The following is a 27,165-nucleotide window of genomic DNA, read 5'->3' on the forward strand; positions in this document are numbered from 1 at the left end:
TTTTGCAGTAGACTGAGCTATATGTTGAGATTTCACATTCAAGTTAGTATACACATACACACTACACTATACTATACATTCCTAACGTTTCACACCAAACTGAAACGTTAGGAACCAATATAAACTCTGCTCCATGGTAATTATTAACAAATGCCTAATACTTTTCAATACTGAAATATTAAAATTCATAATTGCTCGTCCCATACCTGTCCAGGAGCATCAGCTGTTGTGGAGAGTGTCAGGATTCCCGCGATGATGACAATGCCCGCCCCCTACTCTGGTTCTGATTGGCTAACCCCTGACCCTAACTCTGACGGTCCTCATTCCTAAACACCAATACACAGCTCTGGCGCCAATCAGGATTACTAGCCAATCAGAGGGAGAGTAGGGCGGGTGATGACTTCGTCATCCCACAGGCCCCCCCCACCACCACCACCACCATCCCTAACTTGCAGCCACCCCTCCCCCACACACACTGTGTACATACTCTCTGGACTACTTATGTATTCTCTCACAACAATATTTATACTTGTGTCCATATATTATGTCCATATACTTACACCAATACTCTTCTGCATGATATATTTTGAATACTTCTGAACATTTTTTATGTGTTCATACTGTATGTATCTTAGTGTATTCATTTTCTACTTTCACTACCAATGACATTGACTCTGTATAAATCTATGGTATCCATCTGACTTGATACATATATCTGCATTCAATTTGGGCAAGTGTAGACCTAATTTTCCTTGTGAAACACTTTTCATATCACAGTCTTCCCTTTGATTTTTAACATTGCTACTCCCTTCCCCTAGACCCCAATGCAGCATGGTCCCTGGTTTTCAGGATTACAGTATAGAGTACCTAGTGGGTGCATGTTTTAAGAGGACCCAAATATGAACTACTAAGACGTCACATTGTTTCTCTTGAGCTCATGGAAATGACCTTCACCTTCCACCTACTGTCACCTGAACCATACCGTACTGGGTGTGATTTGAGGTTTTGACTGTTCATACCTGGACTATATCTTCACTCCAAGTGGTGGGACAGCCTCACACTTGGATGTAAACCAATTTTAGAACATATTTGCTTATACTGGAGATCTTTTAAAGTAATGTCCCAGAAATGATTTCTGATAGAAACCCCTGCCTCATTACCGCTTACCAGCTACTGATTTAAAGTGAAACATCTATTGCTGTACTCTTTGTTCATTTCTTTGATGTTAAGAATGTTTCTCATACGACCTTATCAGATTGCATTGTGAAACATCTGGGTCACCTAATTTTAGTGTAAACAAGAGGGTGGACTCTGACTTATGACTGGATGTATTTAGCACTGATACACAAGCTTGATGTTACACATCTTAAACAATATGATATGGGCGCCACTTAGACAACCAGACCTGTGTGCTTTGCTGTGACTATAAATGACTGAAACCTCAGATAAAGAAAGTAATTTTCTGACTTCAGTAGCTGAGGTACTCTCTACAGAATGTAATGTGCCCATTCTACTTCAAATCCATTTGATCCTTTTGTGTTTATTTTGCTTAAAGCAGAGCATTCACTGCTTTAACTCAATCAGCATCTTATCTGCCAATAACATGGTGTAGAAGTGCAAGGAAATCCCAATATGTTATGATCAATGTCATTTATTATGCACAAAAATTACATTAAGGCAGTTGCTGGAAATGATATGATCAACAATTCTCATGCAAAAAAATACAAAAATAGTGTTTGGGAGAGGGGGTTTCAGAGGGAGGGGGCAGCTTTGGAGAAAGTTCTGTCACTCCAGGTTTGCTGCTTGGCGTGATGGAGACAGGAGGTTAGCATCAGGAGCGGAGGCTGCAGGAGGGAGTGTGGAGCTGGAGCACAGTGGTACAGCTTCACTTGAGAAGAACTGAAGGACACAAACAAACCATAGTGTTAAATTCTGAAGATGGTTCCCTCTGATGATTGCTATGCTAAAGCTAACAGCTACCCAACACAAAGCTAAGGCCTTCCTAAGGCTGCCAGGGAGTAGCAACAGTAGCAGTGCAGCAACAGAGTTATTCACACGTTTACCTAATCACAGCACTCGCAGTTCTTGAGCAGCGAAGAAGTAACTCTCCATGTTTTCCTCTTCAGAGGAGGAGTCATCCAAAGACATTGTTGCCGTTCCAGAATATGTCGGACCCACTGCAGCCTGCTGAGCTTGAACTTTGTGCAATCTTCTCTTGAGCACGCAGAGTAGACCCTCATGTCCCGTCTCCGTAAATGCCTCAGTACTGCCTGAGAATATATGATAAAAAACAAAACGTTTTAATAGTGCGTTTGTGTGTATGTATATATACACACATACAAGGCTTTCTTTTCTACAGAAATCTTTTTCCTGAGTTGATGTCTCTGCTTATTGCCATCTAGAATGTGAAACCAAACACTAACATTTTAATGCCTCTGCAATAGCCAGTTGCCGGAGGCATAACTGTATGTTTTCGGGTTGTCCATCTGACTATTTGCCTTAAAGTCAAAAGGTCAAGGCCACAATGACCTCATCTTACGGTTTCAGTTGTCGAGGTTACAGTGACATTTATATGAGAAAAAGTATGTAGAGATATGTACACAGAAACTGCACTGGTTAGCGGAGTCATACAACCGCAGTGCGGTAATTCTAGTTTTGTTTTTTTTTATAAATGGGTTAGCTATTTTTACAATCTACAAATAGTAATCAATACATTTTGTCACAGTATGTTACACAAAGAAATTGGCATTAAAGTTGGCATCTTGTTGTCTCACCAGCCTGACGATACAGCTGAAATCTTTGCTGCTTAATGCTCAAATAGAGTCCTCAATGGCGTTCTGCAAGTCATTTTGATTGGTTGGTCCTTGTGAAGAGGAGAATAAAATGAATTAGTGCCAATATCAGTTTACAATCAAACCTTTTTGTGTAGACCTTGTGTAAACAGAGTCAAAGGACATTGTGCAACAATGACATACATTTTTTCCACAGTACCTGTCGTCCACTGCTGAACATCTGACACCCATTACTGGACTGTGTCTTCCTGTAGAGTGGTGATGTTCTCAAGGTCCTTTGCACAGTCTGTCAAAACAAAATCAGAGTTACAAAATGTTAATGCTGCACAACCCTTTGCAGATACGGCTAGTATTTGCACACCACATCGGAGCAAAACAAAACTGCAGTCTGTGAAGCAAGCAGTTTTTGTAGATATAAGGGAAGTGCAAATATTTCTGCACGGAACATATTCAGTCCCTTAAGCAAAAAAACAATGGCCGACAGCAACCTCAACGCCTTCGTCTACTTACAGACTAGTGAGTCTCGTGCTGCCGCCCACTGACCGATACATCGCTCTTTTCTAAAACTAATGAAGGCAAATTCACACATGTAGACAGAAATAAACAGTATAAATTAAAAAGGTGTAAATATTGCAATAAATGTAAGTGTAAATAAACATGATGTTTGATGGGGTCATCATTATACATAACAGAGGAAAACTTTGCACATCTATTTCGTGAGACAGGCGACAGGTGCGTAGGAGAAGGATAAATTCAGAAGGTGGTGGGGTTTTTGTTTTCTACTTTCCAAACATCATTATTCATAAATAAAATTGGTAGGGTACAAGAAAACGTTGCGTCGTAAAATAAGGGACAATGTAATATAACTTTACGTGTTTTGTCGTCTCATGGATGTAGTCAACCAAGGAAGACACCTCAGAATCCTTGGCCAGAACAACAAAAAATCAATCAAGTCTCAAACATATAAAAATATATACATATTTACAAATGTACTGTTTATGGCACTCTAAATTTTTTACCCTGGTTGGCTCTTAAAGCCGTATAGTTTACGGATCCCATCCACTGCAAAAGCCAACATGGAGGGTGTGCACGCAGGGCACTGAATGCTGCACCTGAGACAGCCTCTCAACTTCAAATTTGGCATAGGTCTATTCCAGTAATGCATTCTGCATGGTATCCCCACATATCTTAATCTGCTAGAAAAAGACAAAAATCCAACACTATATTATAGTAAATATATGGGAAACATATTGCAAGCAGTGGGTAATTAGTTCCATTTTATACTCACCGACCTAAGACGTTTGTGCGATGTTCAGGCATGCTAACAAAAGCTTGCCGTGACATTCCCAGAGCCGCAATCTTGAGATCCTCATATTTAGTGAACCAATCCACTGCATACAAGGTTTTAAAATTGACTGTTGCTGGCCAGTACCCACTTTCAACTAGATCAGCAATGTCCACTGAAAAAGTCTTTGAGTGTATCGCCCTGAAATTCAAAGACAAAAAGCAATTATTTCAATGCATAAGCAATCTTAAATGACATTACTGCATACATTTTTTTCCCCAAAAAACATTTAGATTCCTTCCAATCAAATTTACTTGCCTTACTGTGGAAAAAGTTGTTTTCCCAGTTGAACAATCACAGCAGGGAAGCATGCTTGGTCAAAAATCAACCATTCTAGGAAGCAAGGGAAAAATAATTTGATGTACTGAATTCCAGTAACATCAACGTTAGTCAGCGGAGGTATTCTTTCAGTGTGATATTAACTTATATTTCACCCAGCGTACTTTGGGGATTTAATAAAAAAATTATATTTAGTATATTATATAAAATGGTGTTTGTGGTATGTAACTTAAAAGTACCTCTTTAAGGGTAGGAGAATTTCTCTCCCTCATCTTCCTCGATGTATGTGGATGGTGGCAGTGGCTTAAACCCGGCTTCTGTTTCTCTCCAGGTCTCCTTCTCTTTGGGAGAGGCTGCCCTTCCTGTTCCTCATCAAGCAAAACAAACTGTTCGGTCCCAGTTTTTGACGTTGCTGAAACTCCTGTCGCTTCACTTGGATCCTCCTTGATTAAAAAACAGAACATACCAATTGTTACTTAAAATGTATCGCAACGCCCGAACATCTTGTTTTGAAAACATTATTGTCATATTGCATACTATAAATTAAACCAAATTGATCTGATATTGTGGAGTAATGGTAGACAAATACATCCCTTGTTAATCTAAAGCATTCATAAATCAAAGTTCAATCATAAACCATCCTTAATTTGAAAGACGAAATCAAACTATCACACTCCAAAAATAGGGAAGCTCTCAAAACTTAGAATGAATGTATAGTGAAGGACCCACAATGGGCCTTTCACCCTGCACCCTACACTGTATCGTGTAGAACTATTTTATGGGCTGATTCGTGGTTTCTGTTAGTTTCCTTATACCATTACATTATCTGTTTATGTTTATATTTATATTGTAGCGTCCCTCAATGATGAGCTAAGCGTCTGGAACTGGTCTCACCAACCATGTATTCACATCCCAGGTAACACAGGCTACAATGGGCCGTAGCCTGAGTACAAACAATAGAATATTAGCAAATGAATAGCATCCATTGTCTGTATCGACAGACTCCACATTCGCTGTGTCAGCACTCGGACTGTAAACCCAGATCGTTACAATATTTAAAAACAAAACAAAATAAACTACTTACCTGACAGAAGGATTATAACATCGTCGTCTTCCAAGCGCTCCATGTTTATGACGTAGCTTTGTGTTAAATGGACCGGAAAGTTAAAAAAAACTTTATTTACGACAGTCACACGACAGGTCCGCTCACGCATGCGCACTCGGGCCCGCCTCGGTATGAATGTAGTTGCGGGGACTTCTTAGATCCTTCGAATTAGAGGTGTAATCTATCATCAAATATTAATATCAAATAACGTGAATAACGTTCACGCTCACTGAACGACGCAACGCACGGACGATGATTCAAACAGCACGCTACGACGTGGTTTACGGCATGGCAGCGTTCACAGCAACCACCATAGCAACGATAAAAACGTTACATTACTACGATTTTTCTGGCGAGATCTGAAAAATATTCGTGATAACTAATACAATATAGATCGTAAGCATGAACTGGCTGAAGATTGTGGAAGCAAAGAGCATATTTCTCGCTAGAAATGGTGTCAGAATGTATTTTAATGCCCAAACTATATTATAAAATGACATTTTTATCTGAAAATACAAGGAATGTCCGCCATGTTTTCGTTTTCACAGACGAGATCTTGAGAGTCACGTGACGTGGGCACAGGCCAATGCAAAACAATGGGCAGACATAAACGTAGGTATCTCACAATCTGAGAGGCCAAATTGTGAGAATACTACGTTTTTCCAAGTGGACCAACGTAGGTGGTGTACGTTTTCTGATGAGACTGGGTTGGCCACACACGACCTGCAGGGGAAGAACAGAAAGGGGAGGGGGAGAGAGAGAGAAAACCAAAACAACCAAAACACAGAATCATCACAGTTTCCAATTTTAAGTGCTGTTGCAATGAGTTCATGGTAGACAACCAAGAACCTTACAATAAAATGAAAACACCATCAGCTAACCCCTGTAAAAGTCCTCTGACATGGCGTAAACAAGAACTTCAACGCTTGCAGCATTCGTTACAAAGGCTTTGTTATTGTCCTGTTGCCTTCAGTTTGGATGTGTTGGATTTGATTCTAAAAAATGTTCTAGGGGCAATCACATAAGCTGTTCCACGCACCTTGAGCACACAGTTGCTGTTGACCAGGAGGTTGCCAGGTTTGATGTCTCAGTGTAGGATACCAGCAGAATGAAGATATTTAAGTCCTGATGGTGGTAATGTTGGACAAGGAAGAGACAAAAGTAGAGAAGATTATAACAGATGTGACTCATACAACAAACAGGTTGAGTGAGTGTACTGGCAATTACAGACACTTGAACAAGAGTTTATAGCCTATTTCAAAATAAAGTGTAACTGTTAACCCTAGGGCTTCTTTAAAAACAATTATCTCATCATCTTAGGGAAAAAAATGTCCCATCACTAAAACAGCTGTAAAAACAGCTGTAAAACTTTTTATAAATATTATATATATAAATAACATATATATTATTCTTCACTTTCAATTAGTTAATTTTTTTCAATTAGTTAATCAGTTCTGATCATAATTACCCAATATTCGTTGTTTTTCAGTATTTTAACCCTTAAAATGCCCGTTTTAAAATCAATATATATATATATATAATCAATATATATATATATATATATATATAGGATTTCTTTGTAAGGGTCAAAACAGCCTGTAATATGTCACTGGTTAGCTACATTATACATTATTTTTTGTGTAGTGTCATATTTAAAAAATATTCACCCTCAGACCTTATGGACAAAAAATGTGTTTTTTTACGTGTTTATGCTGTTTTTCCTGTCGTTCTTTTCTATTTATACTATACTTTTAAGGATTGCTGCTAAATTTCGTTGTACACTGTACAATGACAATAAAAGGATTCAATTCTAAGTCTGACGGACAGAGTGGCTGGCTCTGTCACAAGTAAGTAATAATAAAATAAAATAAAGTTATAATAGTAAAAATCTGCTATAAATCGTATGTTTCAGTGTAAGGAAATTATGAATTTTAGTATAATTAATTAATTAATTAATAACTAACCCTAACCCCTTACAGAGCAGAAAAGGTCTAATTATATTTTCTTATGAAATTATTAAGCCTAGTGCGAGTAGCTACTGGAGCTGTTTTGGCTCCAGAGTTTGTTTTTGCAGGTAATATTGAGGAACTCAATTTGTGTAAAACGTGAACTCTTGTAGGCTATGTAGATCTTTTCTCTTTTTGGTATTTTGATGAATAAACTTTCTCTTTTTGCACCTTGGAAGCCCAGCAAATAAAACACACCATCTTTTATTCCCAACTTCAATTGTTTGTGTTTTTTCCATTTTTTAGGAGGTTGAAAAAGAACTTATACAGTATATCCATATTTATATTGTATATACATGTAAGCTTTGCTACACTCAGCATTGGTGTGTGTGTGTGTGTGTGTGCGTGTGTGTGCGTGCAACATCAATCCTAGTCCTAACTACCAAATGTAAATACATTTTCAGAGTTTCAACCCTTTAAATGCCCGTTTGTTTACATGATAACACCATTGTTTCATATGAACAGCAAACAAACATTTAATTATTTTCCATATACCAAATGTTCGGGGATTTCTTTTTTGAGATTATCACACTATCACACTATTAAACAATGATTTTCATACATAAACAATTTTGTGCATTAAAAGTTGCTTTCATAGTATATGTAAAATTATTGTGTGTGTGTGTGTGTGTGACAGACAGAAAGCTCCACCCCCTCAGCCAATATTTATTATATATCATTCACAGAAATATGCTCATGAATTTGATTATATTCTGTTGAATGTGAAGGCCCTCACGTGCATGTGCACATCATGTTTGTTGGTATGAGGGGTTGGATTGGTGAGTGTTTTTTTACTCATACCACTCTCCGATGTCCATACTGACACACACACATCATTTCAGTTGCAAACATTAGGTTTGTGGATTCCATTACAGAAGAAATAGTGCCACTACAGGAAACCATGAAAAAGTATATATCTTTACCTATTTATTAAATATGGGGAAATTAGTCAATATGATGTTATACAGTGAAAAGATTTGATTTGAAGCTAAAACCCTAAAAATTAAAGCATGAAAATGTGGAATGCATAATTTCATGTTCTAATTTGGAGAACACACACATTTGTGTGAGAGAGGGAGAAAAATGTTTAGATAAATTCACTGACAAATGTCTCAGTGTCAAAGCATAGTGGCCAGCACAAAATACTAAATTGCCTGCAATTACATCAATGCAAGTCCATATGCAATGCAAAGATGTTTCCCTTTAAAAGCGTAAGTGGCTCAAAATTCTAAATATTTTCCTTATAGGCCTTATTCACAGATTCTCTGCCTAATCCTGTGGTGGGGCTGCATATGCGTGCACAAACACAGAGGCTAACCCGCTCACAAGGAGCGATCAGGAGACAAATGAAGCAGGGGAGGTGACGTTAGGTTGAATTGAAAACTACAGCAAAAGGTTAAAGTCCAATAGTAGTGTCATCTTTTCGGTCCACAGGAGACATTCCATTTCAATTTACAGCAATGCTAATAGCTATTTGTTATGGAGAAACTATTACAAAAACTGTCTGTAGTGATGATGTTAGTTTGTAACGAATCGGGTTAAAATCTTAAAGGGGACTTAAAGCTGGCTCATTAGCATTTAAAGGAACAGGCACTCAAAACAGGTCACTCTGTGGAGGGCTGTTTTATACAGGGTAAAAAGGGTGCTGTTTGAAATGATCCTTGTGGTATTTTGACCAAAGTATGTTACAGACATTTCATTAAGACCCCAAGGAACCATATCAACTTGTGGTAAAATGGGCATGCTATGTCCCCTTTAAAAACTCTTAAAGACTGCAGCTTGTCCAAAATGCTGCAGCACATTTCCTGACAAGAACCAAGAAAAGAGATATTTCTCCTGTATTAGCTTCATGACACTGGCTTCCTGTTAAATTTAGAATAGAATTAAAAATTCACCTCCTCACCTATTCGGCTATCAAGCTCCTCTCCTGTGGAATCATCTCTGCTGGCACAGGTCTGTCTTGGACCAGCTTTTAATTATGCTGCTATAGGCCCAGATTGTCGAGGGACACATGACACATGGAGCCTCTTTTTCATCTTCTAACTCTTTTATCATATTAATGTCTTAGTAATACATGTTACTGACTTGACTTTTTCCCTGGAATCCTTGTGCTTGTACCTGGGGGATTGTGGATCCTAGTCGTGGTGGCAGCTGATCGTGAATAGTCCTGGGAGAGGGATCCCTCAAATGTGTCTCTCTCTGAGGTTTCAAAGTTTCCCCCCCCCCTGTTATAAGGATTTTTTGGTAGTTTTTCCTTGCTCTTGTTGAGGGTGGAGGACAGAGGATGTCGCACCTTGTTAAACCCTATGAGATAAATTTTGATTTGTGAATGTGGGCTATACAAATACAATTTTATTGATTGATCTTCAGTCTGATCTGAGACAAACCAACCCCTCTCTACCAGTGGTACCTGCAGGCAGAGTCACAGCAGCAGAGGTCGCTTCCCCTGTCAGATTTATATTTTATTAAGTAAATGTGATGTAATTGATCTCCCTGTAGTAACATATATATGATAAATATGTTTCTCCATGTCATACATTTATGGTTTACATTCGGGGTAATTCGGTTACAAATCATCACACTTCTGAGCCACATCACAGATATTAATGACATTTTTTGTGCAGATTTTTTCACATGTGAAACCTATGGTACCAAAATTTATCACGTCCTAATTAAGGAAGATACATACTAACAAAGTTTGAACTTGGCCACCCACCAATAAACCGTATGAAGAGGTCCTTGATGTTTATCAGCAAATCTGTCTCCTAGGATGCATGTCCCCTAGCAGGACATTTTCCCCTTCTTACTGGCTACTCCATAAGATAATATATCATCCTCTGGTCGCATTAAAGCTCATGCAGAAAAGGCTGCTCACATGGAACAGGTTGCCGCCCTGAAGAAAAAAGCATGAACTTGAGGCACAAGAGGAACAATTAAAAAGAAAGAGGGAACAACTGGAACTAGAGACTGAACCAGCAGCAACCAATGCAAAAATCAATGCACTTGAGGCCATGGGACCAAGAAGCAGCTCTAGAGCATCTGATGGAATGAACTCTTATTTGAGAAGAGGAACTGCTCAAAAGGAAACATCATTAGATCCACATTCAATTGAATATCAACCTGTGCAGCAGCAAAGACAGAATGTGTTGATGGGAACTGAATCATCCTACCAGAAACAGGTCGTTAGACCAAAATAAACAATTTCTGGACCATCTGTTAGATGTCATGATATGACCCATCTAACTCAATACACTCTTCAAATTTAAAATGTACAAACTCATATGGAAAGAGGTGTGCAAGGGCATGTTAACACTACACCCCCTGCACTAAATGATGGTAACCAAGGTAATATCTGCAACATAATTCAGAGGCAAAATAACATCACTGCTTTTCTGGCTCAACAAAATCTCACATCTACTTTACCATCAAGAGACATTCCTGTTTACGACAGTGATCCTTTGCAGTATGACATTTTCATCAGGGCATTTGAGAGAGGAGTGGAAAAAAAGACCCACGATTACAGTGACTGCTTGCATTTTCCAGAGCAATACACAAGAGTAGCAGGCTGCGGAGGCTCAATATGGATGCCAGGATTCTCTGCAACTTCTACAGGTGCACCATAGAGAGCATCCTGACTGGCTGCATCACCGCCTGGTACGGCAGCTGCACCGCCCTGAACCGTAAGGCTCTACAGAGGGTGGTGAAATCTGCCCAGCACATCACCAGGACGGAGCTGCCATCCATGGAGGACCTCTACACCCAGCGGTGTAGGAAGAAGGCCAACCGGATCATTAAAGATCCCTATCACCCCAGCCATAAACTGTTCTGCCTGCTGCCGTCTGGCCGACGGTATCGCAGCATCCGGGCCCGCACCACCAGGCTCAGAGACAGTTTCATCCCCCAGGCCATAAGACTTTTAAACTCCTACAATCTGTCATAACTCTGCACCTTAGCATATTTGCACTATTGCATATTTGCACTATTGCACACACTTGCACTATTGTTTTTCTTTTTTTCTTTAGGTGTATATATATATTTTAGATATGTATATTTTATTTTAAATTTTAAATTTTGATTGAGCATTGTTATAAGAGAGCCTGTGACCCAAGCATTTCATTGCAAGCGACTGCTTAATGTTATCGTTGTGCATATGACAATAAACTCTTGAATCTTGAATCTTGAATCTTGAAGAGGGCATCCAAAAGACTTAGTACAGAGCTGCCTACTTTTGTCGCCGGCCCAGGGCTATAAAAGAGCAAAAGATCTGCTTAAAAAACATTTTGGTAATGAACATAAGATTGCCACTGCTTATATGATCAAAGCATTTGCCTGGTCACTGATTAAATCAGAGGATGTGAAAGCACTTCAAGAAGTCTCACTGCTCCTTAGAGTTTGTTGCAATGCAATGGAACATCTCACCTATATGGAGGAAATAAATGTTGCTTCCAATATCAAGACCATCCTTCTGAAACTGCCTTACAAGCTCAGAGACAAGTGGAGGAACAGCGCATGTCAGCTACAGGAGCAGCGTGGACATCGAGCTAAAATTTCTGACCTGGTAGAATTCATAGAAAGACAAGTCAAGATACTGTCAAATCCACTTTTTGGAAACATCCAGGATGCTAAGCGAGCTGTAACTGTCATGAAAGAGAAAAGTCAAGACCAAGAGGAAGCACTTTTGCAACAACTGTAACACCTGTAAAAACGTGCAAGACAATTTGACAACAAATGGAATGAAAAAATATGTATCCATCACCAATTCTCAAAGTTATTGTTTGTTCTGTAATAAAAGTGGCAAAATAAAGGAAAGGGTTGAAAACAAATGCAAGTCTTCAAAGCAACACTGCAGACAGTGTTTATGTCCTGAAGATCTCGTCCAAGCAGAAAGTGCAGTCATCTCTTTCAGTCAAGGACAAAGATTCACAGAGGAACTAGCTGTTCTAGAAAGAAGCTGGGATCTAGAGGACTGGTGGCCCTAAAAATACAAAAAAATTAAAAAAGTAAGATGGAAGATTGAAGTATCACTAAAGAAGAATAAAATGCCAACACATTAAAATCACAGGTTGTAATGTATAGCTCCTTTTATCATTTATTGGTAATTGTTCTGTTATATACTTAAGACAATTAGGGGCCGGTGTGTAGGAGGCATATATGTTCATTGTTGGCATGTCATATTATTTTGGTTAGACAACCTGCAGTATTATTTTAGGACACTTGGTGCAGTCATTAAATACACAGGGCTGTATAAGTAGGGGCATAGGTGACAGGAAATGTCAGGCACAGAGGGAGGGAGAGCACACAGTTCTCATCAGACCCGGAACAGAGCAGCACACAACTGACAGAATTGGAAAACCTGGTACGTTCATGTGATTTACAACGATCTCAATAAACAACAAATTAAACTGAAAATATTAAGTGGAAAATCTGTTGATGCGTCTGCATAAAATCACTGCTAATCCCACCTGTGCAGTAATGGCGACAGAAGGAAAAGGACAAAGGAAACGTAAAAAATTGCCATTACAATACAGTTTTACTTTAATTAGTTTATTTAATTCAAATTATTAATTTAATAATTAACTGAATTATTTAAATGTTAAAATCATAAATGGTATAAAAAGTAAGATATAGTGTAAACAGAATATAAACAGTTTAAGAATAGAAACAGTGAAATAAATTGCACATAAGCCACTGAATATTGCACAGAACTTAAAAAACTGAGTCTGTGCACACCATAATAGATGCGTATGGTGAACTGGGAACAAAGCTGGTTCCTCTGTCTTACTGCTGCAGGAAGGAATGTAAAGGGGTACCTCAGTGTCGTAATGGTGTCCCGCAGAGATAACAGCTTCGCCATCCTCCTCCTCGGACCCACCACCTCCACTGAGCTAGCCTGCCTAATTGGGCTATCCAGTCTCTTTTTGTGTTGAAATTTGGCTGTCCCAGCAAACCACTCCAAAGAAATGCCACCACAGAGTCATAAAAGTCTTCAGGAGTGCCCCCTGCAATCCAAACGACCTCAGTCTCCTGGAAGATACAGTCTGCTCTGACCCTTCTTGTAAAGTGCAGTGGAACTATCAGTCCAGTCCAGAGACTGTATGAATGTGTGTGTGAATGGGTGAATGGCAGAAACTGTACAGTAAAGCACTTTATGTGGTCATCAAGACTAGAAAAATGCTATATAAATACAGACTATTTAAAAACAAGCACCGCCTCACAAACAGCTTTCAACCTGACAAAAGAGATAGATGACTAACATTACTCAAATGGAACTGGTCAAAGTGGGTCAAGAACTAACATTGTTCTTTCAGGCTTGCATCCCACCCATTAGTCATTTAGAACTGAAGAAGCTTTTTGGATGAGAGGTGAAACGTCTTCATGAAACACAAGCAATTCCAATTGCCTGTGTACACTTATGCGTCTGAAGAAAACATCTTCTACCGAAATCACCAAAATTTCCACCTTTGCATACATTTATTCCATTTTGTAGGGATTCACAAACGGAGACCAAAAGTTTTGTAATTCCAGAAGTAGGAACTGCACCACATCTCCCTGCCCAACCCCAAGCGCTGCCACAGCTGCAGATGCAGCCTGTTGAGCTCTCATTACGTTACTCCTCATTATGCCCAGGACACACCAGCTGTGACTATGCCACGGAACAGCTGTGACTACTCTGTGGAATGGCTGCGTGTCACGGTTGTCTGTTGTTCTCACTGGCAGTGTGTCTACTGCGGAGCTGCTAATGAGTAGTAGTAGTGAGTGTGAGAGAGAAAGAGAGCAGGAGCGGAAGATTTACGGTGTCTGTAGAGCTTTCTGCAAATACTTAAAGGTCCACTGTGTACGATTTAGGTGAAAGGGATCTATTGACAGAAATTTAATATAAAATAATCCTAGTGATGTTTTCACGAGTGGGTTTCATCTAAATTATACAAATTGTTGTTTTATTTACCCTAGAATGGGTAACATATAGTGTGACTTTTTTCGTTTACGTACTTAATTTATGTCAAGTCAAGTCCTACATGTTTTTTAGTGTTCCAAATGTGGTCCCCCACCCCAGAAAAAGATGCATGAACAGAACCGTGGCTCACAAACCTTGCTCTGAACCAAACCGTGGATTTGGAGAATCGTTACACCCCTACCATTTTGTATATTTCCTGTGTTGTTATTATCACAGACAATATTTCCTTTTATATAGCACCTTTCAAGATTCATTTATAGCAATTCTATATCATCATAAGAGGCTCACCCACTCTAAAAAATCACACACTTCAGTGCTTTTGTTCAATATTCAGTACAAGTCAATATGTCCAAACGTTTGACTGGTTCTGTCAACAAAATGTCCTTTTTACAGATCATTTTTATCTCAATGCTGCTTTAATAATCATGTTGATGTGATAATATTAACACATGATGTTGATATATTCCAAGCCTATGAGAGCAATACAACAACAACAGTGTGCTTACTGACTTACCAAAGTCAATATCCACTTCAGTGTCAGAGGATCAGCTGCCAGCAGGAGTTTATAAGATCACTGATGGATGGAATCTTTCTGCGCTATTGGATGATCTTTTTCTTGAATTTTGTAAAGCACCTCACCAGAAGCATTCCTCAGACAGTATCTGTATCAATATTAGTCACATTTTTCTAATCCCACATCAAAGTTAGACGATAAGGCTGAATTTTGTTTGAAATAAAGGAATTTGACACTGGATTACTCCAAAACTACACATTAAAGGAGTTCATACTATTTGTCCAAGTAGTATAAGAAGTACCAAGTCCAGCAGTATAACTTTCTTGAGGTGTTTTGATCTAGTATCACACTAATCATTTGAAGTTACAGATGTGGGCCCTCAAAATGTAGATACATTCTCTAAATCGATACTCAAAAAATGTTTAGTATGCAAGTAGTCAATGTCAATGTCAATTTTATTTATATAGCACATTTAAAACAACTTGGTTGACCAAAGTGCTTTACAGGTGTAATGGTACAACAAAAGGACAGTAAAAACGTAATACATCATAGTGCAAGTAATACAAATAAAATACAATTATTAATGTAAAATAAAAATAAGATAAAATATAAGATATACGATAAAATAAAATAAAATAAATAAAATCAGCTGCGATGAAATATACTCAACTCGAGGAGAAAGCCAGGGAGAACAGGTGTGTTTTTAGTAGTGATTTAAAGTGTGTTAAAGACGGGGCAGATCTAATGTGAAGTGTTAGGTTGTTCCACAGGTTTGGGGCGGCTACTTGTCTTAGGTTTGTCAAGGGGCAGTTGAGTGGCTGATCTCAGTTCCCTAAGTGGAGTGTGCATAAAGAGAAGTTCGGATAAGTAAGACGGTGCCAGTCCGTTAAGAGATTTAAAAGTTAAAAGTAAGATTTTAAAAATGATCCTGTGACAAACAGCAAGCCAGTGTAGGAGGCGCAACATGGGTGTGATATGGTCTCTTTTTTTCCCTAGTCAGCAGGCGAGCAGCAGCATTTTGGACTAGCTGCAGGTGTTTAATGGAGGATTTGTCTAAGCCTACATACAGGGAATTACAATAATGAAGACGGGAGGTTATGAACGCATGGATAACTCTCTCTAGGTCTTTTTGTGGGAGGTAGGCCTTACCATGGCTATTTGTCGCAGTTTGAAAAAAGCTACCTTGACTACTGAGGAAATTTTGCTTTTCAAAATTAAAAGCCCTGTCAAAAAGAACACCAAGACTCTTTACAGTGGAGTGAGTATTAGGAGCCAAAGGCCCAAGATTGTCCACATCTTGCAGTTCTGATTGTCCAAATATGATAACCTCAGTCTTATGTCATTTAAGCAGTCAAGCAGGGGCTGCAGTGATGTCTTAGTTTCAGGGGCGAGTATATTTGAATGTCGTCTGCAAAGCAGTGAAAGGAGACATTGTATTTTCCAAAAAATTATGCTAGGGGTAGCATATATAGAGAGAAAAGGACAGGGCCTAGAACGGATCCTTGAGGTACCCCACATGTAAGTGGGGCCTTCCCAGAGGAGTAGTCACCCAGGTGGATAGAGAAACTCCTATCTGTTAAGTAAGACTCAAACCACCTGAGTGCAGTACCTTTAATCCCTACAAAGTTTTCCAGGCATGATATTAGGATTGCGTGATCGACCGTGTCGAAAGCGGCCGTCAGGTCTAGGAACACTAGGACAGCAGAATCTCCTGAATCAACAGTTAAAATCAAATCGTTTAAAAACTCTAAAAGAGCTGTTTCGGTACTGTGATGCGGTTTAAAACTTGACTGGAACTTTTCATATACATTATTGTTGATAAGAAATGTCTACAACTGGGTGAGAACTACCTTCTCTAGGATTTTGGACAGGAAGGGCACCTTAGAAATAGGCCTGAAATCAGAGAGAACAGAGGGATTAAGGTTTTCTTTCTTTAACAAGGGCTGCACAACCGCATGTTTAAAGGCAGCTGGGAAACTACCAGAGAGAAGACAGGTGTTAATCAATGACATAATACATGGGCCAACAGTGTCAAAGACTTCTTTAAGAAGACTGGCAGGGATGCTGTCGGAGGGCAATTTGTGGGTCGCAGATGGTGAACCACCTCGGATAAGAAGGATATTGATGTGGGCTCGAATTGACCAAAGACAGCTGGGAGCATGGAAGGGATAGGGGGTTGATGGTCAGTGGACATAGTTAACGAAAAATTTTCGACAAAAAATGTAAGAAAGGAATCACAGAGGACAGGTGTAGGCAGAATAGGAGTACGACTACCAGGGTTTATGATATTATTAAAAATATTAAAAAGAACCTGAGGCCTGTGATAGTTATTGGAGACCAGGTTAGATATAAACTTAGTTATTGCCGATTTTACCACTTTCTGGTAATCAGATAGACGGCTCTGTAAGCTTTCATATGATACTCTGAGTGTCCTTTTTCCACCGTCTCTCTGCTTGCCGACATGCACGTCTAAGACCGCAGGTAGAGTCGTTTGGCCATGGTTCTGAAAGTGCTTTAGTGCGTTTCATCCTCAAAGGAGCAACAGAGTCCAGAGTGCTTGTGCAGGTTGAATTAAAAAGGGAGATAAACTCATCAGCACTGAGAACATCACTACAATCCAAGTTATAGAGCACAGAGTCTTTAAAAATAGCAGAGAAATGCAACAGAGTTTGACTATTAATTATACGGCGGCAGCGTGCAGGAGGAGCTGGCTTGACTATAGAGCCAGGGACAGTAATCGTAAATAAAACCGGCAGATGATCTGATATACAAGTATCACAGATTTCATTGACATGAACATGTAGGCCATAAGACAACACAAGGTCTAATGTGTGCCCCTTTTCATGTGTGGGTCCACACACTGACTGGGTGAGATTAAAGGAATTTATAAGATTTAAGAAGTCTTTAGCCATAGGTTTTGTTTCACAGCATATATGTACATTAAAATCCCCCCAAATTAAAAAGTGGTCATAATCCATCGAAATACCTTCTATGAATTCAGCAAACTCTTGCATACAGTCCTTGTTCAATTTTGGGGGGACGGTACACTACAGCACACAGCACAGGGGAGGAGGCATTTAACTCAAACAGCTGAAGCTCGAAACTAGAATAGGTGACAGTTACCGACTGTCGACACTGAAAGATGGATTTAAACACAGTGGCTACCCCTCCACCTTTACCAGTGGTCCTGGGAGAGCTGAAAAAAGTACAGTCAGGAGGGAGAAGCTCATAAAAAGCTGTGGACTCACCAATATGAGTCCACAGTCATGATTGTCCTGAACTCAAATCTATCATTCCTCATCAGGAATTAAGGAGCAATGGTTTTACAGCATTTAAAATATTTAGAAATGCATTCTATTGGCTATTTTAAAGTAGGACACTTTCAATCTCAGGTGTTGATGTGCTGTAAACAAAACAATAAATCAATCAATCAAATTTTATTGGTGATATCTGCAGTGGAATTAAGTGATTTCCGCAGCGGAATTAATGGGATAGGTCACCCAGAAATTAAAATTCACTCATTATCTACTCACCCCTATGCTGATGTGGATGGTGGGTGAAGTGTTTGAGTTCAAGCACTGCCATTCATATTCGACTCGAAACAAGGTCATTTCAACTGTGTTTTAAGCCACCAGAAGTGCCTAAGCTAGTGGAAATTAGCATTTCCGACGGTCCCTGAATTGCACCTCGTCGGAAGATATCAGCGGACAATTTAGGCTAAAAACATGGTGTAAATGATGCCGTTTCCTGTTGAGTTTAAATGTCCGGGCTTGCAGACACTTGGATGTCACCACAGGAGCAGTATGGAGGCATGTTATGGTTGTTCTGTTGTTTTATTATGTCTGAAGAAGGACTCACCGTTGACTTTAATGTATTGGATTCTGCTCAAACAAAGTTTAAGTAACTCAAATAACCACTCGTTACAACCAAGGTATGCAGAATACCATCTCTGAACGCACAACACGTCGAACCTTGAAGCAGATGGGCTACAGCAGCAGAAGACCACACCGGGTGCCACTCCTGTCAGCTAAGAACAGGAAACTGAGGCTACAATTCAGACAGGCTCACTAAAATTGGACAATCGAAGATTGGAAAAACCGTTGCCTGGTCTGATGAGTCTCGATTTCAGCTGCGACATTCAGATGGTAGGGTCAGAATTTGATGTAAACAACATGAAAGCAGGGATCCATCCTGCCTTGTATCCATCCTGCCTTGTATCAACACGTCAGGCTGGTGGTGGTGGTGTAATGGTGTGGGGGATATTTTCTTGGCACACTTTGGGGCCCTTAGTACCAATTGAGCATTGTTTAAACGCCACGCCTTGTTGAATCTATGCTTCGAAGAATTAAGGCAGTTTCTGAAGGCAAAAGGGGGTCCAACCCGGGTACTAGCAAGGTGTACCTAATAAAGTGGCCGGTGAGTGTATATCATGGCAACATTCATATAGTCCCCTTCTTTTGGGCAATTTGTCTTCAACATTCACTTTGTTGCTGCAATGCTCTATATCGAGCTGAATAAGACGAGAGTTGGGCAATATGCTAAAAATGTCTCATCAGCCACTGTCAGCCCAACCACCGTCAATAGACAGTATTGCGCATGTGTGTGTGCGACTGTGCGTGTGTGTGGGCGCTGGACACACGCCAGTATCACCAAATTCAATTATGGAAGAGCTTTGACCACTTGTGATTGGATATAACTTCATTGCTTCATTTTTGTTCATGAAAAGTAAATGATGTTCTTTTTACGCAGTCTGAGTTTACAAAAGTGTCCAATAAGTGTTTGTGTGTGTGTGTCTGTAGCTGTGTCTCAATTCAGGGACTGACAAAAAAATTCTTCTGTCAATTAAAAATCTTGAAAAGATCATTTTTAACATGTGTACTGTTACTGAGTGCTTACATGTAAAACTAAATAAGTCTGTTTCGCCCCGCTTCCTGTGAGTAAGTCAGAGAAGCGCAATGAATTATGGAATATGTTGTTCCGAAAAGTATTCACCTTTTGTAGGAGCCTTTGAATTGGGACAGTCTAGTCACGCCGCTGTGACAAAATTGGTCTTTAAATGCGAAGGATGCGATGTCTGCATGTCAAAGTGAGAGAGAGAGGAGAGCGAATCAGGAGGGGGGGAATAAAAGAATGAATGCACAGCTATAAGGACTTTTTTTTACTCATTTAAGAAAAGCATATGTATACTGTAGCAGATCAGAGGAAGTCAGCTGAGTCGGTGTCGGTGTGTGTCTGCATGTCAGCACAAGAAAGAGAAAAGAGAGCAAGCATAGTCAGAATGGACTTAATCACTGCTGTTGGGCCATGGTTCTTTGTGAAACCACACTTCGGCCTACATGTTCAGTCAAGAGCCTGAAGCCGCATGTTCCTCCAAGACTCAGTCTCCCAGGGGCCATCAAAAACCAGAGCAAGGAACTCAGTCTCCCAGGGGGCATCAGAGGTGTGAAAACCCCCCAGGGACACAGGTTTCAACTCCCATTGGTCACTCTGGACCCCATGACCTGTGAGGTCACCGGGCCAATATAAGCCAGGTTCTCCAACTCTTCTGCCTCTCTTTCTACACCCCCTCCACAGAGGGAAGGCTGTTGAGCCTCTTCTCCAGCTCACATCTTCTCTTCCCATCCAACTCTTCGAGAGGAGCACAAAGGTGCAGCTTCCAGCTCATCTCACCAAGGAAACCTCCTCGCCCTCCAAGCTCTACCAACGTCCTAGCAGCGACTCGATGTCCTGCTTGCAAACTTCAGCCAGCAACTGAGCTACACCGCTCAACCGAAACCAGCAAGACGACACAAAACTGCGAACTGCACAGCAACTTCCTTTTTCCCCTTTCCACGGACTGGTAACACAACTGGGCTTAATAATTATACTAGGCTAAGCAAGACTGTTTATTCGATTCTGTGTGAGGTTTATAAGTTTGATTTGTGGTGTTGTGATATTTTGGGTACAAGTTATTGAGAAAGTAATGTTAGTCTGTTATGCTCTTCACAGTCTTTCGTTGCATCCAATCTAGTAACTTTCTCTAATTTGGCACAGACACAGACACACGCATAACTCTTCACCTCATTATCTCTACAGGTCGTAAACATTCCAATAGGTGGGGGAAGGGTGTTATCTCTTTGGCCAGCCACCATTTTGAAAGCACGCTGACTCACACAGACACACACACATACCTATCTTTGTTTAGCAATTAGACCGTTAGTAATTGGTGTTTTTATACTTTATTATATTCATAATAAATGTTTTTCATTCACAAATGTTTTTTCATTAATGTTGCATAAGTGAATTTTGCCAACCTCTACACTGTCAAGAACTCCATATCCTTCAACTTAGCTAACTATCTATATGGTAATTTTGGTTATAGTTATTAATTTAATTGTTAATCAGAGTTCCAAATTTGTAGTTAGAACCTTTATGAGACTTTATTCAATAAATTGGCTATCTTTTCCCTTCCTTTGAAGGGTGGTGCCCCGAGGTAATATTAATAATAAAATATTTATATTTTATATTTTATTTTGATAACCAAATTTATTGAATGCCGAAAGGTACACCATTTTATGGTATCACGTTTAATGCATTAATGGCACAACACTGCACAATAGCCCCAAAAAAAACAACCAACGGTAGACTCAGCCAATCGCTGATAGCTGAGATATTTATCCAATTGTCCAACCTATTACAAAGCTATTAATTTGAAAAGTTGTGTATTTTGGTCTGAAGATTGTGTCGATTACTTAACAGACCTTTGAAATAGCCAACATGCAATCTATGAAAAAAGCATTCAAACTTCTATATAAACCACACAATAAAGCTAATTCAATTTCATTTTATAAAAAACACTGACTATATAATCTTCATGTAGACAAACAATGTAGAATACACGCAGTTTTCTAACTTCACTCTGCACCATATACTGTTAGACCAGGGATCTCCAACCTTTCTTCATCTGAGAGCTACTTTGAAAAATTTAAGTGGCCGATAGCTACTTGCATCATATTGCTTAAATTTATTCACATAGCACTCATCAGCTGATTTAAGCTATTTTTTATATGTGTGAAATTGCAATACCCAAAGCAATACATTTATTACATATCACAAAGCTTATAAAAAATCTTAACTTCACATTAAGGTCCAAGAAAACATGAATATCTTTCACTTATTATGGCCTACGTAGTAGGCTACTTTATTATTTTCTTTAACTTTTCTGTATCATATCAATGACAAAACTGAATCATTTATTTTCTGTGTCCTCATATTGATGTTATTATATTATCACCACCTTACAAGCATCTTATGGTACACGTGTAAAATAAGTATATTCATTCTTTTTTCACAGTGACATGACTGGCAATGCATACACCATAAGTGTATTCTGGACTGTACCCACTTAGGTTCACTCTAATAGTTATTTAAATGTTAATTTGTCAGTCTTGCTCTGATTTTAGATTTCATGGCATTCATGTCAGAAAAAGTTGCTTTATGGTATGTAGAGCCAAATAAAGCAGAAATTTTCAGTGCTGCGTGGCGAATGTTCTTGTAGTTTTCTGGGTCTACAAAGCTCCAGAAATGTTGTGAGTGTTGCTGAGACTTAAACTGAACATCATTTTGGAGATTTATAACCTTCATCTCCATCTCCACGGGATTGACGCTGAACAGTTCAGACATCTTGTCTGAAATCTCTGTGATGTCTCCGTCCATGAAGGGGTTGGCAATGAATGCCACACAGGGCTCCAGTTTATCAAAATCATTGAACCTATCCTCAAACTCCTGCCGTAGCCTGGACAAGAGGTCACAATACTTATGTACATCCAACACATCATCTGCCCCTGCATAGCTTTCCAACATGTTTACCACTGATGGGAAGTGTTGCAGTCTTTTATTTATTTAGTTGCTGAAGGCCAAATGACAGTTTTGCTTTAAAAGCTTTCACAGCACTGATCATGTCAGAGATGGTTTTGTCTCTGCCTTGTAACTGAGTTCATGTGATAAAGTTACTCTGTCATATCTGTCAGGAAAGCAAGATCAAGCAGCCACTCAGCATCAGACAAGAGGGCAGTGTCCTCTTCTCTTGATTCCATGAAAGCCTTGATTTCTTACAGCAAGGATAAAAAGTGTTGCAGTCTTACCTCTGCTCCGCAACTTGATTTCTGTGTGGAGGAGGACATCACCATACTCAGCAGACAGTTCCTGAAGAAGCATCTTGAAGTTTCTGTGTTGTTTGGCCTTTGCTTGAATGGAGCTGATAACGGGTGTCATGACATGATCAAATCTCATGACTTTGGCACATATTTATTGTGAATGATGCAGTGATAGTTCATGATTTTAGGAAAGTCTGGGTCTGCCTTGCACTGTGCAATAAATCCTGAGTGACGTCCTGTCATAGCTGGGGCTCCGTCTGTTGTAATAGACACCAGCTTTTCAATAGGCATGTTTTTTTCCACTAAGTAGTTTTACAAAACATTGTAAATATCGACTACTCTGGTTATGGTTTTCAGAGGAAGCAATGTCAAAAACTCCTCTCTGGTGGAAAAGTCATCAAAGACCATCCGAACAAACACAACTGAGCGATATCAGTCGAGTCCACAGACTCGTCACATTGAATTGAAAACCATTTGCACCTTGTCATGTCCCGCTCCAGCTGACCCATTAGCAGCTCTCCGTGCCACTGTGTTAGCACCAAGCTGTACATCAGCTATAGCAGACTTGCTTTCCCACACCACGTGTAAAGAGTATGTTTTCAGCTTTTCCTTGGCCTGGCCACCTCCGTTGTCCATCTTAAATCTGACTTAACAGGCTCTCTAATAGCACCAAACTCCTCACTTTAGCTCAGCTTGCGTACAACGTAACTAATTCAACATGTAGGTGCAAGTTCGCTGCAAAGCTGCTGTGATTGGTTAGGTTCAGACGTTGACAAACTTGACAGGACTATCACCTTTTTATTGACAGCTGATAGGCCTGTCTTATTATTTTGTATTGGAGGGGGTGGGACATATACACTACCGTTCAAAAGTTTGGGGTCACCCAGACAATTTCGTGTTTTCCATGAAAACTCACACTTTTATTTATCAAATGAGTTGCAAACTGAATAGAAAATATAGTCAAGACATTGACAAGGTTAGAAATAATGATTTTTATTTGAAATATTAATTTTGTTCTTCAAACTTTGCTTTCGTCAAAGAATGCTCCATTTGCAGCAATTACAGCATTGCAGACCTTTGGCATTCTAGCTGTTAATTTGTTGAGGTAATCTGTAGAAATTTCACCCCACGCTTCCTGAAGCACCTCCCACAAGTTGGATTGGCTTGATGGGCACTTCTTGCGTACCATACGGTCAAGCTGCTCCCACAGCAGCTCAATGGGGTTGAGATCTGGTGACTGCGCTGGCCACTCCATTACAGACAGCATACCAGCTGCCTGCCTCTTCCCTAAATAGTTCTTGCATAATTTGGAGGTGTGCTTTGGGTCATTGTCCTGTTGTAGGAGGAAATTGGCTCCAATCAAGCGCTGTCCACAGGGTATGGCATGGCGTTGCAAAATGGAGTGATAGCCTTCCATATTTAAAATCCCTTTTACCTTGTACAAATCTCCCACTTTACCAGCACCAAAGCAGCCCCAGACCATCACATTACCTCCACCATGCTTGACAGATGGCGTCAGGCACTCTTCCAGCATCTTTTCACCTGTTCTGCGTCTCACAAATGTTCTTCTGTGTGATCCAAACACCTCAAACTTTGATTCGTCTGTCCATAACACTTTTTTCCAATCTTCCTCTGTCCAATGTCTGTGTTCTTTTGCCCATATCAATCTTTTCTTTTTATTGGCCAGTCTCAGATATGGCTTTTTCTTTGCCACTCTGCCTAGAAGGCCAGCATCCCGGAGTCGCCTCTTCACTGTAGACGTTGACACTGGCGTTTTGCGGGTACCATTTAAAGAAGCTGCCAGTTGAGGACCTGTGAGGCGTCTATTTCTCAAACTAGAGACTCTAATATACTTGTCTTCTTGCTGAGTTGTGCACCGGGGCCTCCCACTTCTCTTTCTAATCTGGTTAGAGCCCGTTTGTGCTGTTCTCTGAAGGGAGTAGTACACACCGTTGTAGGAAATTTTCAGTTTCTTCGCAATTTCTCGCATGGAATAGCCTTCATTTCTAAGAACAAGAATAGACTGGCGAGTTTCACAGGAAAGTTCTCTTTTTCTGGCCATTTTGAGAGTATAATCAAACCCACAAATGTGATGCTCCAGATACTCAACTAGCTCAAAGGAAGGCCAGTTTTATAGCTTCTCTCACCAGCAAAACAGTTTTCAGCTGTGCTAACATAATTGCACAAGGGTTTTCAAGGGTTTTCTAATCATCCATTAGTCTTCTAAGGCGATTAGCAAACACAATGTACCATTAGAACACTGGAGTGATAGTTGCTGGAAATGGGCCTCTATACACCTATGTAGATATTTCATTAAAAAACAGACGTTTCCACCTAGAATAGTCATTTACCACATTAACAATGTATAGAGTGTATTTCTGATTAATTTAATGTTATCTTCATTGAAAAAAACAGTGCTTTTCTTTGAAAAATAAGGAAATTTCTAAGTGACCCCAAACTTTTGAACGGTAGTGTATGCGTTCAATTGAATTGAAGTGGGAAGAGGTGCATTTATTGTCCACAGTCTGTGAACCTTTTGGCGAACTACTGAAAACCTGCCCGCGAGTTAGCGGTAGCTCGGGGGCGATGTGTTGGGGACCCCTGTGTTGGACTATAAAAAGCTCTGTACAAAGATGTCCAACCCACAAACAAAAAAGTTAATGCGCCAGAATGAGACTGGTGATAGGCCTGGTCGCCTGTCACTCAAAGTGCAGTAAGCCAATCAGAGGAGGGGCTCATAAATAATTAATGACGCAGGCGAAAACAGCCTTTTCTGTCTGGAGGGCCAGAGAGAGGCAGAAGAGAGGACATGGAAATTGTTAAGACTAAAATCTATGTTTTTCTTTGTGTGGGTGTCTGTGAAGATGGCAATGAAACTAAACTCTAAACAAATGCAGTAGGTTAGACAGGGGTGGGGGCAGGGGCAGTTTGGGCTGAATATGTGGGAAAATGTGCGGCCTTCACATAGTGACTGTTAGTAGCCGTTGCTGGCTGGTTTTAATCTTGAAGTTGGTTAGTGTGTGTGTGTGTGTGTGTGTCACATCGCAGTTCAGTCCCCTGTACATCTGTGGCATACAATACACTGTACTTTAACTTGTTCTCATACCTAACTTACTATATTACAGCCTAAACTCCATTAGCTTTATTCAAACATCACACATACATGAATGCACTGTTTTCTTAAGAAACTGTGACATACCCTTAGAAATAATTCAAGCAGCTGCCACTAGGGTCTGAAGGACAGATAGGAAAGGCGCATGCCATACTGAAGACTCACAAGCCGTCAGCCGATTCAAGGCTTGTTTTAAAACACCAAACCAAACACTGTCAGAAATGTGAAGATTTGCCCAGCAATGGTCAGAGGAGGGGCGAAACTGGGAGCGGCTCCTCATCATTGGCGGATTCCAGTGCCAAGAGGCTGGGACCAGGCCTGTGCACTAGCCACGGTGACTCCCCCTCGTTATTGACCAATGAAGTTCTACCTACTATTATAAATATTGCACCTGCCGTCCGTTCGGCGCGACTCTAGACTACCCGTGCTATTAGACGGCCGGGGCTGTACATTGAGTGCCCATAGCTATGTTGTAGCTTTTCATTGCTTCTAAATAAATACCTTTTGAACCAAACCAAGACGGACTCTTCTCCTATCTCGGGATAAAAGAACACGACAAAATACACATTGCAGCAGTTTTATCGACTTTAAACCACTGATATATCATCTTAGGCATACCAATACCTAAAATTAAATCCCAGAAAGGTGTAAAATATGGGCCCTTTAAGCTTAGAGCTGACCAGCTCACTTTTCTCAAAATGTTCAACAAGGCACCTTTGCAACCTAGAGTTCTTGCTGATCAGGGCATCCTTAAGGGCATGGTTGACAACCAACTGCAGCTAATGGCTAGCACACCTGAGAGAAGTAACCCTATGCTTCTCTTTTAATTTGCAACATTGTCATGTACAACAACCATTATATTAGTCAAGGATGTTCAAATTTTCAGCAGATTTTTCCACCTAAGAAGCAATATTTTCAGCTG

At 40.0% G+C, this 27,165-nt stretch overlaps 1 protein-coding gene across 1 annotated transcript in view; it reads right to left on the minus strand.

Annotated features, from left to right (window-relative positions):
- LOC117773159 (serine/threonine-protein kinase NLK-like) overlaps window positions 1-27,165 on the minus strand; it is a 95,584-nt gene that overhangs the window by 23,892 nt on the left and 44,527 nt on the right. Inside the window, 1 exon segment of the mRNA XM_034604864.1 lies at window positions 6,561-6,646. Coding sequence (XP_034460755.1) covers window positions 6,561-6,646 — 86 coding nt within the window.

This window comes from Hippoglossus hippoglossus, chromosome 13, assembly GCF_009819705.1.
Source record: "Hippoglossus hippoglossus isolate fHipHip1 chromosome 13, fHipHip1.pri, whole genome shotgun sequence".
Classification (NCBI taxonomy): Eukaryota; Metazoa; Chordata; class Actinopteri; order Pleuronectiformes; family Pleuronectidae; genus Hippoglossus; species Hippoglossus hippoglossus.